Source organism: Argopecten irradians, chromosome 5 (assembly GCF_041381155.1).
Source record: "Argopecten irradians isolate NY chromosome 5, Ai_NY, whole genome shotgun sequence".
Classification (NCBI taxonomy): Eukaryota; Metazoa; Mollusca; class Bivalvia; order Pectinida; family Pectinidae; genus Argopecten; species Argopecten irradians.
The window spans coordinates 18,364,699-18,379,551 of record NC_091138.1 but is presented as its reverse complement, the minus strand read 5'-3'; the positions used below and the strand labels follow the sequence as shown (position 1 = coordinate 18,379,551).

Below are 14,853 nucleotides of genomic sequence, written 5' to 3'. Positions count from 1 at the left end.
TGTCTTTTCTCGGAAATAGGTATGGTATTCCAGAATTCCAGACAAATAATGGGATACTTCTGCTGACTGAAGCTACAAAAAAACGATAGCCGTTTTTGTGTTCTAACAAAGCTGAAGGGATTCTGCATACATGTCGATTGTTTTCATTTACATTGACTAATGAGTTGGTGTTAGAAGAAGCTATTGTATAGGAAGACTTTTGACATAGCATAATTATATTATAGTATGACGAAGTGGACCTCTTTTAGACGGACTTCCAAGATGTTTTAATCTATTACCAATAGCGTAAATACTGCATCAAAACATCGAAACATAAAAAATAAATCAAATAAACAACTACTTTGGATCATCCTGTATTTTGAGAGAATAAATTCATATTTCTATCTCTGTAAGCAAACTGAAAAAGAAAAGAACAGTTTTTCTCTTTAACGCCATTGAACAAATAATAGTTATTAAATTTGCTGGGTATTTTCGACGAAAAGAAAACTTGATATTACTTGCATATATACTTGTCTGGAAAAAAGGTACCTCAGCATTTCGCCACACTGCTTTTGTAAAAGTAGAGCTATTTCCCAACATGATAAGTTCCGTTTAGCATACTTTAAAAGGTGCCGGTTCACTAGAAACAAACAAAGACTTCAATACTAAGGAAGTATGTCAGATTTATATGGATCCATATAAACTGTCCACAAAATGACAGGAAATATCATAATGTATTACGCTTGAGCATATTGATAAATAAATTATGCAATTAAGACTGTCAGGGTGTTATTGTTTTAATCATTTATGCTGTAGCATGTCTTAATGTTCAACTTTACGTTGATACTATCATAGTACATAGGTTTTTTCGTGTATTTTAGCAAGCAACTGTAGTATAGGATGTGAAGGTAAGGCATGTTGTTTCTAGTTATTTTGATAGTGTGCATTTATAGAATGACCTATCAAATGTCATTTTTGAACTTATATGTATATTTGCACTATTTTTTGTGTAAAGATATACAGATAAGAACATCTAAATAGATGAGTGGTGAGAGATGAAGTGAGATAACTCAGCATAACACGTATTGAGTAATGTGATGATGAGACATGTTGTGGTTGCGAAAAGTTTATAGTATATTGATTGTGAATCCCATTTTATTATATAAATTTCAACAAGACAATTCGGCGAATTACAAACCCCCACTTTATGTTAAACTATATACAAGGAATGTATAAACGTTCTGTTCCTGAAGACACCAATAGCGAATTTACTACGGCGGGTCAATTCTCATGTCGTACTTCCTTAATCTACGTTATCTCTATATCAATATATATAAAAAATAAAAGTCAACGACTTTCCTCTTGTACATTCACCATTTCATGATGGCTCTTCAGGAATATGTTTATTTTTCACAGAACAAATATATATATATATATATATATATTGCAAAACAAACGCACAAGGGACACGTGGCTTTCTAGAACACGGATCTATCGAAATCACAAATATATATGAAGTAAACAAACTTTATATATTAGGCTTTGTTATTACTCTCGGAAAGTCTGAGAAGTCAACATGTAAATTCATTTAAGCGGATTAAGACTGACCCAAGGAATGACGTAAAAATGAGACGAGTAATAGACATTCATTGTGCCATTGGTTAAGTGTTATAAAATGTTACTGCTCATTTTTTTTCTTTCTAAAATTAATGCATATGTCTGAAATTTCCTTTTCCAGCTGTTCAAGCATTACATCAACATGTCAGATTTTGTTCCGAAATGGAATCCCATACATATATATCTTTTTCTTCGTCACATATATCAAACGATGTTTTAAAATTCATTATTCTAATGATAAATTGAATAAATTCTCGTGTGAATAAATGTATCTCTATGCATATCGTTTGAGGAAAAAAAGTCAAAATCGATGCCCATCTTCATCACACATGTGCTTGTTTTGTATCGATAACGTCAAAGTTAGAAATTGTACCGGACCGCGTTTTCCGTCGAAGTTATCATCTGATTTGTAGAGGCAATAGAAAACTATTTCGGCATGAATAACTAATTTGAGTTTTTTTTGACCAGTGGTTTCTAGTTTTCTTGGTATGTTTAGTAAAAACGATATTTTGTTAATTTTGTTACTATTGGATTCGTCGAAGTTTACTGTGTAGTACACATGATACTTATTACATGTATTTAAGCTACGAGAAAATAAATGTAAGTGTGGATTTCTTTCAATAATTGGTCACACATAAAATTGACAATATCAACTACATATACTGAACTACAAGTATGAATTATTGCTACTTGTCGGTTATTACCTGTAGTTTTACAGCATGATTTTTCCAACACCGACATGAAAATGCGTAGAAATGCGAAGTTTGGAGTTAAGGGGTTAACAGTGAAACGCAATCATTACACATCGTCAACTTTAACAACACTAGCTAGTCCAAATGATCGATCGTCAGGCGGTATGTAGCCAAGCATCATGCTCGCAAACTCATGTGTACCTATTCAATATGGTAGCAAATGTACATACACAATATACAAAATGCAAAGTCACGTGCGGTACCCGGACTTCTTGATTGACAGCTGACGATCCGTAAATTTCTCTTGCAAACAAATGCAGACAATACGAATCGAAAATTTTGGGATCATCTTGCTGATGTCTGCTCAATGGGTTTTGTTTAATGTAGTTCAAATTCTGAGGGTTGAGATAGATTTCGATAGATTATTACGTTAAATGACATCGGATATGTAATCAACAAGAGATTGAGTATCCATATCGCACTCCTTCATCGCCAGGAGAAGTTGTTTTGCTGTAGCGCTTTTGCCATTGTCACGAATCCATTTCTGAAGAAGAGCTCGAATTCTGTCGCTGATCTTATCGTGATCGACATCAAATCTGTCAATTGCCTTGGAATCAACACCAAGCTCTAAAAATAGATTATAGTAGGATTTTGCACTAATGTGGTTGGCAACCGCAGCTAGGTTTAGAGTTGAAATCAGCTTATCCAGCACTTCCTTCGGTAAATCATCACCTATGGCACAAGGAAAATAGAATCAACAACTTTAACCTATATTACAATGTTATCCACCTGATGTTACCTACGTAATATGTAAATCGTCTAACTCTCGAATTTATGATGAAAGTCATTGATACAAAGTGTAGCGGTTTGTAAGCAATTGTAATCAATGCTGGAACAATAAAGCATCACAGAAAATAAGATTGTATACTTGTAAAGCCTGCACATGATATTGCGCAGTTAAGAGATTCGCAGCTGATAGATAATTATTTTAATATAAATTTATTGTTATACCATGTATCATAGTGACAGTAAGGAACAAACATTTGTTTTTCAGTACATTTCCAAAAATAAATGGCACTTTTTCAGTTGACCAAAAAAGGGAAAAACATTGACCTTACCACATGTTTGAAACGGAAGTAAACAAGGCACATGATCTTGCACAGTACACTCTAAAATCCAATTTTTTTCATATTATATTTAATTTATTTAGCTGACAATTTAAATTCCAATAAGAAAACAAGAGATCCCAGAGGGATCTTGGCGCCCACCAATGAGTGATCTATGTCTGACAATTTAAAGAGGGATCTTTTCCCTGCTTTTCAAACTTTTTCAAACACACTACATATTAAATTTGAGACAGATCGCTATAGTACTTTCTAAGAAAAAGTGGTAACAAACTTCAACAATGAAATCCAAGATGGCGGTCGTGCAGCAATCTTGCAGACCTATCAGTCCCAAAATGCAATATGCACAACAAGGTCCCTAGGGGAACCTAAATATGAAATTTGAGAAAGATCCCTTCGGTATTTTTGAGAAATAGCGGTAATAATCTTTGACTATCAAAATCCAAGATGGCCGCCTAGTAGCCATCTTGTTAACCGATCAGTCCCAAAATGCAAAATGCACAACAAGGGCACTAGGGGAACCTACTTATGAAATTTGAGAAAGATCCCTTCAGTACTTTTTGAGAAATAGCGGTAACAAACTTTAACTAACAAAATCCAAGATGGCTGCCCGTCGGCCATCTTGTTGACCGATTGGTCCCAAAATGCAATATGCATAACAAGGGTCCTAGGGAAAGCTACATATGAAATTTGAAAAAGATCCCTTCAGTACTTTTTTAGAAATAGCGGTAACAAACTTTAACTATCAAAATCAAAGATGGCCGCCTGGCTTCTCGCCATTCTTCCACTATCGTCCCTTTGTACGTGGTACGTCTGCATCTTAGACTAAAACTGAGATTGTATTACAATTAATATTCCAATTCTGTACTTTAAATGTCCGAAAAAAATGCTACTTTATTACAATCAACGGAAATTATGTGCGAGTAAGACCATGTTCCTTTCCTGTACGCACAAACGCCTTTTGATATTTTTTGTTATCTTTATTACAAAACATTTAGGAACAGTTGTTACAAACAACTATTATCTATTTTAAAGACACTCCACCGCTGCGAATAGCATTTTTCCTCTATCAAAAACAGAAGCAGACGAATTAGTATTTTTCCTCTATTTCTCTTCAATTACAAAAGTTACTTACTTCATTACCATCATTATCACTTTTGAGTTTCTTATCTTAATTTAAGATAAAAATATTTAAAAATAATAATTTTTGTATCCCACAATGCCCTATATGGGATGATTGTGCATGTACCAAAGGCAAAATTAATTATTATATATGTATTTTTGTTTTAATTGGACACATATATACACGTTTTTGATATCATTGTTAAAACAAATGATTGTTTTATATCGCCCATTTTGATATGAAAAGCTGTATTTTTAGTGTCTTGTTATTTTCTTTCACTTTGGAATATCTAAAATATGTTGATCTTATTCCATGCACTTACCATTACACATGTTGACCCTGTTGGTTTCCAGTGTCATTGCCAGATTATCATAAGGCATTTCATGTCTTTGCATTGCTGCTGCAATTTCTGCAACAGTGAGGTCAGGTCGTGTATTCAGGAGATGAAGGAAGATCCTCGTAATGCGTGTCCTAAACGAGGCGTTACGTGTTTCCTCCATTATTTGATCTAACACATGCATTGGAAGGAACAGGTCTGAAAAGAACATTTGATATCCTCTCCCGCTGATCAGTTTTGCTATTCTGCCAGCCTCCTTATGCGACGGTCGTCTGTTTAGAACATCATCATTTATCAGAAATTCAGCTGTAAACATATAATTTAAATGGTTTAATAGCAAATCTAAGATATAAAGAAACTTATTTGATAATTGCATACGGATTCTTCGATTAATGATACAATATTTGGATAAGATTTTACTCACCTGTACCAGAGTGGTGTCCTCTACGCTGAAATAAAAAAGGCAATTAGTATATTTTAGATACATTAAATGCGATTCTAGTGAGTTATTATCAAATTTTGAAACCAAATAATAAAGAAATAATAATGGTTCTTATCGGTTGTAAAACAGAAAAATCATATTGCATGTAACAACTCATCATACTGTGTAGTTGGCACAGTCACGTGATTATTACATCAAGTTGTAACTCCATAGTCGTTCGTTATCCCCCCAAAAAACTTTGCATTCGAATGTTATCTCACAATAATTTGAAAGCATCAATTTGATTAGACACTTGGATATTGGGGACTTATCTGTTATCATTTTCTTTAAAGAGAAATGCGATAAAGGAATCTACTTTGAAAACATATTGTAGTTAAACAGCAAGATGTTTTGTTATGATTATATAATATTTTTGAAAAGCTTTTCGGCGTAATATCTTCAAAGAAATATATACATTTCTTCACTTCAAAATACCCAAAAAAATCATATTGCATGCAACAACTTCTCATTTTGTGTAGTTGACACAGTTACGTGATTATTACATCAAGTTGTAACTCCATAGCCGTTCGTTATCCCCCCAAAAACTTTGCATTCGAATGTTATCTCACAATAATTTGAAAGCACCAATTTGATTAGACACTTGAATATTGGGGACTTATCTGTTATCATTTTCTTTAAAGTGAAATGCGATAAAGAAATCTACTTTAAAAACATATTGTAGTTAAACAGAAAGATGTTTTGTTATGAATATATAGTATTTTTGAAAAGCTTTTCGGCGTAATACCTTCAAAGAAACATTTATTTCAGATGATTTTTTCATTCATTACTAGTAAAAATAGCATAACTCACGTCTCCAGTTTTTAAAAACCAGAACCGATAGTCCTCGATAGAGATCCAGCCTCTACCAGATGATGAGCTATAACACGGCAGGCTTACAGATTTAAGATGATCCACTTTAATCATCTTATCATCAGACGAAAATCGGAAGTCATGATGGAGGTAGAATTCGTATTTCAGGTGATTCTGCCGATTCTTTTCCAAAACGTTTTGTAGAAGGTACTCAAGAATGTTTCTGACTTGTATACCACTACCTATTGGCAACTGGTGACCCCTATCTCTCCTAAACATGGTGACTTTCATGGCGTTTCTGTTGCAGTTAATAACGATATTCCATAGGTTGTCAACAGCTAGACAGACGAATCCTCTGCGAACGAAAATGGATGGATCATTTACATGCTCATTAATGCAATAGAACCTATGGATGCAAGATGCAACTACTTTGTCCCATATGGCGAAAGGGATGAATTCTTTCTCGAACTTGAAACACAGACTCGAGGATGTGACAACATCTGTTTCAGCTAAAAGTGGTTGCAATAAATCAGGGTCTGCTTCCAACAACATGCATGGCACAATGTAGTAATCAATGCCCGAGTCGTCCGAAATGGGTTTGGCAAAGAGACCAAATGTCTCCATAGCAACTTCGATGATATCCTGATAATTGCTGAAACTTCTGGTTGTTTCGTTGCGCAGGAATGCATGCAGATCGGAGAGAGGAAGCTTTCCGGATTTTGCAAATGCATTCCATTTCATTCGTTCTTTGAATCCATGCGTAAATTTTGGATTTGTGATGATGCATTTCAGTGCGTCCAAGACAAAGTTTGGGTTCAGAATTATCACTGGATTGCTGTGAAGATTGATTACCAACATCGATCCGGTTATTTGTAATTTCCTGAAATTACATTAAAACATACAATAAACAAGCAAATTCATGGAATTTCTATCACCCGCTTTCGTTAATCAAAGACCCAAAATTCCGCCTAATAGGGTCCTATGAAAGGTCCGAACGAACTTGGCCAAGGCCCTGAGACATTTAACCATGGTACCAAGTTTCGAGAAAATTCGGTAATATTTGCGAGTTATTGAACGGAAACCAATCGTTACAGACAGACAGACAGACAGAAAGAAGGAAGACCTAAATCAATATCCCCTGTTTCGGTGAAAGCGGGGGATAATTAAGAGGTGCATTATCACACATGGTGATGTTTACACTATCAAGTAATAGAAAACGGAAACACATCTCTAATATTTAATTTTTCAAAAGTATTTGTAATATTAAAATGATACTAAATTTCAATATAAGTTACACACATTTCTATTCAGACTTACTTCAAAAAGCGTTGGATATCATCTTCGTCTGACAGCGGCACTAGGAGATGTTGGTTAATTTCTCTAAGCTGTGGGTAAGTAATTATGTCTATGCCTGATCGTTTCCTCTTTAGAAGTTCTTGTTCAATAGCCACCCACCTTGCTGGAACTAGTTTTCTCCATTCAGACTGAAAAGGTGCAACCTCGAAAATCTTTCTCCACATCTTTTCATATAAATCCTCGTGTTTTGAAGAGTCGTTCAGGTTGGATATTGGAAACATGTCATGAACGTTGTTTTCCATTATTCGTCTAAGTCGTCGATTTTCGTACAATTTATCCAAAATTGACCCGAAGACTTTGAGTTTGTCCTCCTCCTTCCAACAGAACAAATGTTTGGTATAAGGAATCCCAAACATCAGAAATCAGTTTTTATAGCAGTGATGGCTATTTGTTATTTTCGAAGACACATGTAACAATAAAATTGCTATTTGTTAAAAAAATCGAATCAATTTCAATAAAGATGTATATGAATGGTTAACAATTGTCTGTTGCAGTACGTTTAATTATAATACGATATGCAAATGAAATTAATACATCAGTTCTATCAATGAACTAGTTTAATAATTATCCTGCGATATTAAATTTTGCTTATTTTACAGTTAGTCATATATATTTTCCATAAAGATCTACTTAAAATTTGATACATTATATGTTAATTATATATAACTATCCCCTTTTCTAAGAAGCAGGTTATGACCATCTTTCCTATTTAAATGAATGCATTTTCCTTGCAAGAGTTTGTCTTTAAAGATTGAGCATAAACGATACTCATCATTTGAACAATTATTGGTGATTAGTCGTGTATATACATATGTCTAATTAACACAAAAAATAACTTAAAATAATTTATTTTGTTTTTGGGACATGCGCAATCAGTACTTCATTCCACTTCATTTTATCTTACAGTAAAATTATATTAGCAGCTTAAACTTTTCAATGGTGTTAAGTATGTAACTTTTGTAAGTGAAGAGAAGTAATTCCTCTGCTGCTGCTTTTGATTGAGAAAAAAACACCTTTTATCAGCGGTGGAGCATCTTTAAAAGCTTTTTTAGGTCACCTGAGACGAAGTCTCAAGTGACCTATTCTAATCGCCTTTAGTTCGTCGTCGTCCGTCGTGCGTCGTATGTCCGTAAACAATTTACATTTTCGACTTCTTCTCCGAAACTGCTGAAGCAATTTCAATGAAATTTTGCACAAACCTTCTAAGGCATAAGGCCAATCAAAATTGTGAATTATGTGGTCCCCACCCCCCAGGGGGCTGTGGGAGGGGCCAAAAGGGGTAAAATTGAGTAAAATTTCAAAAATCTTCTTCTCTACTCACAGATGTGGTAGAATCAAATACTCTTCATAGATAGAAAGGTCTTAAGGTCCTTTACAAAAATTGTGAATCATATGACCCTGAGGTCTCTAGTTTCCCCCTGGGGAGGGGGTTAAGTTTACTATAGTTTATATTGGAAAAACACATTTTTGCGCATTATTTGGTCATTTGTAATAGGAAATGAGTCAAATGTTGTCAGAATTATCAGTATGAGATGGCCATTTAATCCTATTAACAAATTTTCTATGACTGACCCCCAGGGGACTTAGGGGCGGGGTCAAAAGGGGAAAAATAGGCTAAAACTTCAAAAATCTTCTTCTGAAATTCTGGAAATGGTAGAATCAAATACTTTTCATAAATAGAAAGGTCTTAAGGTCCTTTACAAAAATTGTGAATTATATGACCCTGGGGTCTCACGTTTCCCCCTGGGGAGGGGGTCAAGTTTACTATAGTTTATATAGGGAAACACATTTATGAGCATGTTTTGCTCAATTTTCATTAGAAACGAGTCAAAATTGTTAGCCTGAGATAGCATTTCGATATCATATCCACATTGGTCCTGGCCGACCCCCTGCGGACAGAGGGGCGGGGCTAAAAAAGGGTCAAATAGGCTAAAATTTCAAAAATCTTCTTCTGAAATTCTGAAAATGGTATAATCAAATACACTTTATAGATGAAAAGGTCTTAAAGTTTGTTTTTAAAATTGTAAATTATATGACCCTGGGGTCTCATGTTTCCCCTTGGGGAGGGGGTCAAGTTTATAATAGTTTATAATGTAAAAACACATTAATGAGTATTTTTTGCTCAATTTTCATAGGAAATGAGTCAAACTTGGTTAGAATTATTAGCCTGAGATAGCATTGTAATATCATATCCACATTGGTCCTGGCCGACCCCCTGGGGGCAGAGGGGCGGGGCTAAAAAAAGGTCAAATAGGCTAAAATTTCAAAAATCTTCTAAAATTCTGGATATAGTAGAATCAAATAATTATAGATGGAAAGGTGTTAAGGTGTTTTATAAAAATTGTGAATTATATCATGACCTTGGGGTCTCACATTACCCCCTGGGGAGGGGTCAAGTTTACTTTAGTTTATATAGGAAAAACATATTTGTGAACATTATTTGCCCAATTTTCGTAAGAAATTAGTCAAACTTGATTAGAATTATTAGCCTAAGATATAGCATTTTAACATCCATATCCGTCCTCGATGACCCCCTGGGGGACCAGAGGGGCAGGACCAAACAGGGTCAAAATGATTAAAATTTCAAAAAATACCTCTAAGTTCACAGGTTTGATGGAAGCAAATACTCTTCATAGTCTAAAAAGTCAAATTTATAAATCACTGACCAACTTCAAGGCCCAGCATATAGTGTTTGTATGTCTTTAATTTGTTTCATTATTTGTTTCATTATATATTCTAACTCAGGTGACCGTTAAGGCCCATGGGCCTCTTGTTTTTGAAAAAGTTCATTCCCTCCAACAGCACTAATTTAAAAACAACCTTTAACATACACATACTGCGGATTATAAAGCATGACTTTTCTATAAAAACTCCATCAGGAGTATGCCAATACTTTTAATATATGAATTCCTAGATCGTGTACATATAAAATGATTATGAAAACAAATCTTACCGATCCCGGGACTTGGTCTAGATGAGATCCAACTAGTATGATAGGAGGTGTCCCCGAGACACCATCGTCGTCTATGGAGTATGTTCCTACAGAGAACAGCCACTTCTCAATACTTTCTGTTGATAATAGCAATTCACCTTAGAATCAGAAGTTTATCAACAGTGCTTGTATCGCTCAGTTTTGATTTATTTAATGGAATGTATAATGCTTAATTTAAATGATTTAAGTATCTTCTCATGGTAGTAAGGACATTCCGACCACTAGCCCTAAACATATTGTAATATTTCTTAACTTTTTCAGGTTGGGGAGTATGTAAGGATTATTCAAAATTTCAGCTTGAGGAACATTGAAAATGCCGAATTTCAGTTTAGAAATAATTTGCCCAGATGGAAGGAGGAAATGCCATATGACATTTAATATAGTCGCATTACATCATCATCATCATCATCAGCGGCGGTAACTTATTCATTTTTTTCAATGTCGGTAATACTGCACAACGCTTAATCAGATGAAGATAATGCGTTTTTCAATACGGATTCTAGGGTCTGTCACTTTGAGTATTAGGTTACACTTAGGACTTACAAACCTTAATATGTTACAAAAAGGCTAATAAAATCATATATGTCATACTCACTAATTTCCTTTTCACCTTTCTCGGCATCAACACACATTGCTACGTCAAAAAGTAGAATGAAAACCATATCCCCAGACATAAAGCAGTGGTGAGTGTTGTAGAATATCGTCTCACCACCAAAGTCGTAAAGGGTTATGAAACCTTTGATCGTATCACTTTCCTTTTCCTTTGGGTTTTCGTTTTTCTTTTCGAACTCGTGTATGTTTTCCTCGTCACTTTCATCGTTCGGAAAGTCGTCGTCTAGTTCCCGATCATACCAGTAGGTATCGTCGTCATATTGATGTAAAATATCGCCAACCAATTCTTGTTGTGTATGGCTTGTGTCAACATCAGTTATCGAGGATATGTCTGTTTCTTCACTTCGTCGTGATTTATCATCTAAAATATTCAATTTAAAATTAAAATTAGTTTTACGATTTAAAAAGAAATATTTCATTGCATATGCATTTTACCACAAAACCTTATCTCAAACTTCTTTATCTATTTTTGTGTTTGAGAATAGGGGAGGGATAATTCGTTGATAAATAAATTGTCAGCAAATATAAATGATATACACACAGGAGAATATTTCGGCTATGGCTTGACCTTTAATAATTATGTAAATGGTCCCTACTCAGAATTGAATTTTGAAGAAGTTGATTAATTAGTTTTTTTTCGAAGTCGAACGTTATCTAGAGAAAATGCCCTTAATAACCTGGTTTCTCTGTCACTTTCTCGTTTTGTCCTGTTCCTGGAATTTCGCCGACGGTCTGCTGGGCACTATAACGTTTAAATATTCGCCTTAAACGTTCAATCCCAGTTGCCTCTTCGCCTCCTTCATCAAGTTTCTGACGAAAACCTGTTAATGGATCCCAATCCATGTAGTTTGCCAAAAATTCTGCAAGATTTGTAGAACCAGGTCCATTGATTGGAAACGCTTCCCTTGATAATTGTTTGCGGAGGCATGTTTTTCCAGATCCATTATTACCAATGAAAGTAATTGTGATGTTGCATGTCTGAATCATTTTATCGGAAATGCCTTTTTTGACTTGATAATGCGCCAGTTTCTCTAAAACATATAACCGAAAAATGTATAATGCACTTGAATCACTTTCTGGTGCAAATCAAATATCATGCAATAGCACTATACTTCTTTGTTGGTATACCGGTTTGTTATGTGAAAGGTTGTTGATAGATTGATTAATTATAATAATGTTCTATTAGTATCCATTTAAGGACGGCCTCCTTGCGGTGTGTTATTTTTATAGTGCTATCAAACTGAAGCAGGCCGCCAAAGTCATCAAATAAGCAAACTCCACCAGGTTAGAACGGATCAAGCGTGGCATATCATCATTGTGTAATTGAGTACATGACAGACAAAACGCCTCCTTCTGGCCTCGAGTTGAGTGTTCGCCCCTGTGAGGAGGCTCTGGGTTCTGTCCCCTGACCGAGACACACCAACGTCTATAAAAGTAGTAGTTTCTGCTCCTGCTTAGCACTCAATATTAATGGAGTGGGACGACTGGTTCGCCCGTTGTCCATATAATGTGACCGGGTGGGGTGTGTTGCGTGGTGTGTTCGGCGGCATGTTTCAGTGATATAGCACTATAAAAGGGCAACAGTTCCACTATACAAGAAAACAAAACATGAAACATACCTCAGTCTCCCAAAACACTCACCCCGCAACGCTACACACTGCATACATGGAAGGCCGTCCTTACATGACCATGGCTGTTAATAGGACGTTAAAATAATCAAACAATCATAACGATATTTTCCCACAATAATCTGTGATCGAACGTACCTTGAAAAATCCCAGATTTATTTGTTTAATAATGTGTAATCAATGATATTATAATGTTTTATTAAGAAAGTCTCGGTTTAAATTATTGCACTTCAACAAAATTATTGTTGATAACATCAGGATTTCATAACTTCTTGATTTATTTGATTTATTAACGTCCTATTAACAGCTATGATCATGTAAGGACGGCCTCCCATGTATGTTGTGCGATGTGCGTGTTCTGGGAGACTGCGATATATTCATGTTATGTCTTCTTATATAGTGGAACTGTTGCCTTTTTTATAGTGGTATATCACTGAAGCTTGCCGCCGGAGACACTAAGCAACACATCCCACCCGGTCACATTATACTGACAACGGGCGAACAAGTCGTCCCACTCCCTATATGCTGAGCGCTAAGTAGGAGCAAAAACTACCACTTTTATAGACTGTGGTGTGTCTCGGCCAAGAGACTGAACCCAAAGCCTTCCTCACCGGGGCGAACACTCAACTCTAGGGTCTTGATAAAGGGACAGATCGCCTCGAAAATTTGACAATTTTCCTGATATTAATAATTGTTAACATAAGTGAAGAAAATCAAGGTTAACATTTGAAAAAAAACCGACTAGAATTCATACCCAAATATTCGATGACTTCCCTGTGATTCCTTTGACCTGGATTGTCGTCCAACTTTTCTCTTGTAATGTCTATTGGTCGACGACCTTTGTAGTTAACTTGTTGTATTGCTTCAGGGCATTTTTCACAGATTGTCTTCATTACCTGTAACCACGGACGTCCATCCCTTGCCAAATAATGAAGCACATTGTATCCAAATATATCTTCAACGACTAGGTCTTTACCGTTCATTTCATCGACTAGGTAACTCGCCACCTGCTTATGATTATTGTGAATTGAATGCATGAGAGGAGTAAGGCCATCATCGCTTCTACTTCCTAACGATAATCCGCCTTCTTTTAATAGGACCTGTACCTTTCCTAGATCCCCACGACTGGCTTCTAGGTGCAAAGGAGGAAGTGAAGACATTGTCCGCTTTCATATCTAGAAAACAAGAGGCGCATGGGCTTTAACTGTTACCCGAGTTCGACAGGAAGACAGGTTCTCCGTTATCAGTACAATGTGACTTGGTGCTGTGTTTAGTCCTAATATTACAAGAAAACACAACACGAATATACTGCAGCAGTTGGTGAGGTTACGCAATCTATATAATGCAGGTGTATATTGTTTGCTTTTGATTTAACGGACTGCTGGGCCCGGTTTTCCAAATGATGATTATACTTATCACTCTTTAAAGGCCCACTACCTTTCCGAAACGGCTTTTAATTTTTAAAATAGAAATGTAAAACGAGATTGATAAATTTATAAAGTCGCAAAAGTTATCAACTTACCGGTAATGCTACACTTATCATCACCTTCTGAACAATTTAATTTAAACAAATATAATCTTAATTTTCATAACGCGGGTCGTCTTATGTTTCCCGCCGTCGTCCTAAATGCCGCGCGGTAGTTGACTATCACTGCCCCAGAAGGCAAAACAGTGAAATGAAACTGTTATCATATATTACGCAGGAAAACTTGCATAAGCTTCATGTTATAACCTCATCTTAGGCCATCGATATATATTTTCTTATGTTATCTATGATTTTTAGAAACCTTTAAATTTTGCTCCGGAAAGGTAGTGGGCCTTTAACGGTTTTCCAAATGCCAATTTTCAAATCAAGATAAAAATATTTTTTTCACAACCAAACTTGCCAAAATTTACTGAAACCTGAACTATTCCATTTAATACCTACCAGCTAATTTTAGAGATCAATATAATCACAGATTTAGCAATAAATAAGAAATGAAAACCTCACTAATAAAGTGATTAATCTAACCACCTTTTGAACAACCGGGCAGGTTTACACTGTTCCCGGCGACCACGGCAGCCCTCTTTGCCGGAAACTTAGTACGCAATGGAATTTTAGC

At 35.5% G+C, this 14,853-nt stretch overlaps 1 protein-coding gene across 1 annotated transcript; it reads right to left on the bottom strand.

Moving 5' to 3' along the window:
• On the bottom strand, positions 1-13,828 carry LOC138323086 (uncharacterized). The gene is given in 10 exon segments (XM_069267433.1): positions 1-3,020; positions 4,858-5,178; positions 5,297-5,321; positions 6,164-7,043; positions 7,481-7,833; positions 10,473-10,588; positions 11,107-11,484; positions 11,801-12,154; positions 13,506-13,664; positions 13,667-13,828. Coding segments are annotated over 10 exon segments (2,913 nt in total). The 5' UTR covers positions 13,692-13,828; the 3' UTR covers positions 1-2,718.
• Positions 13,829-14,853: the final 1,025 nt, after the last annotated feature.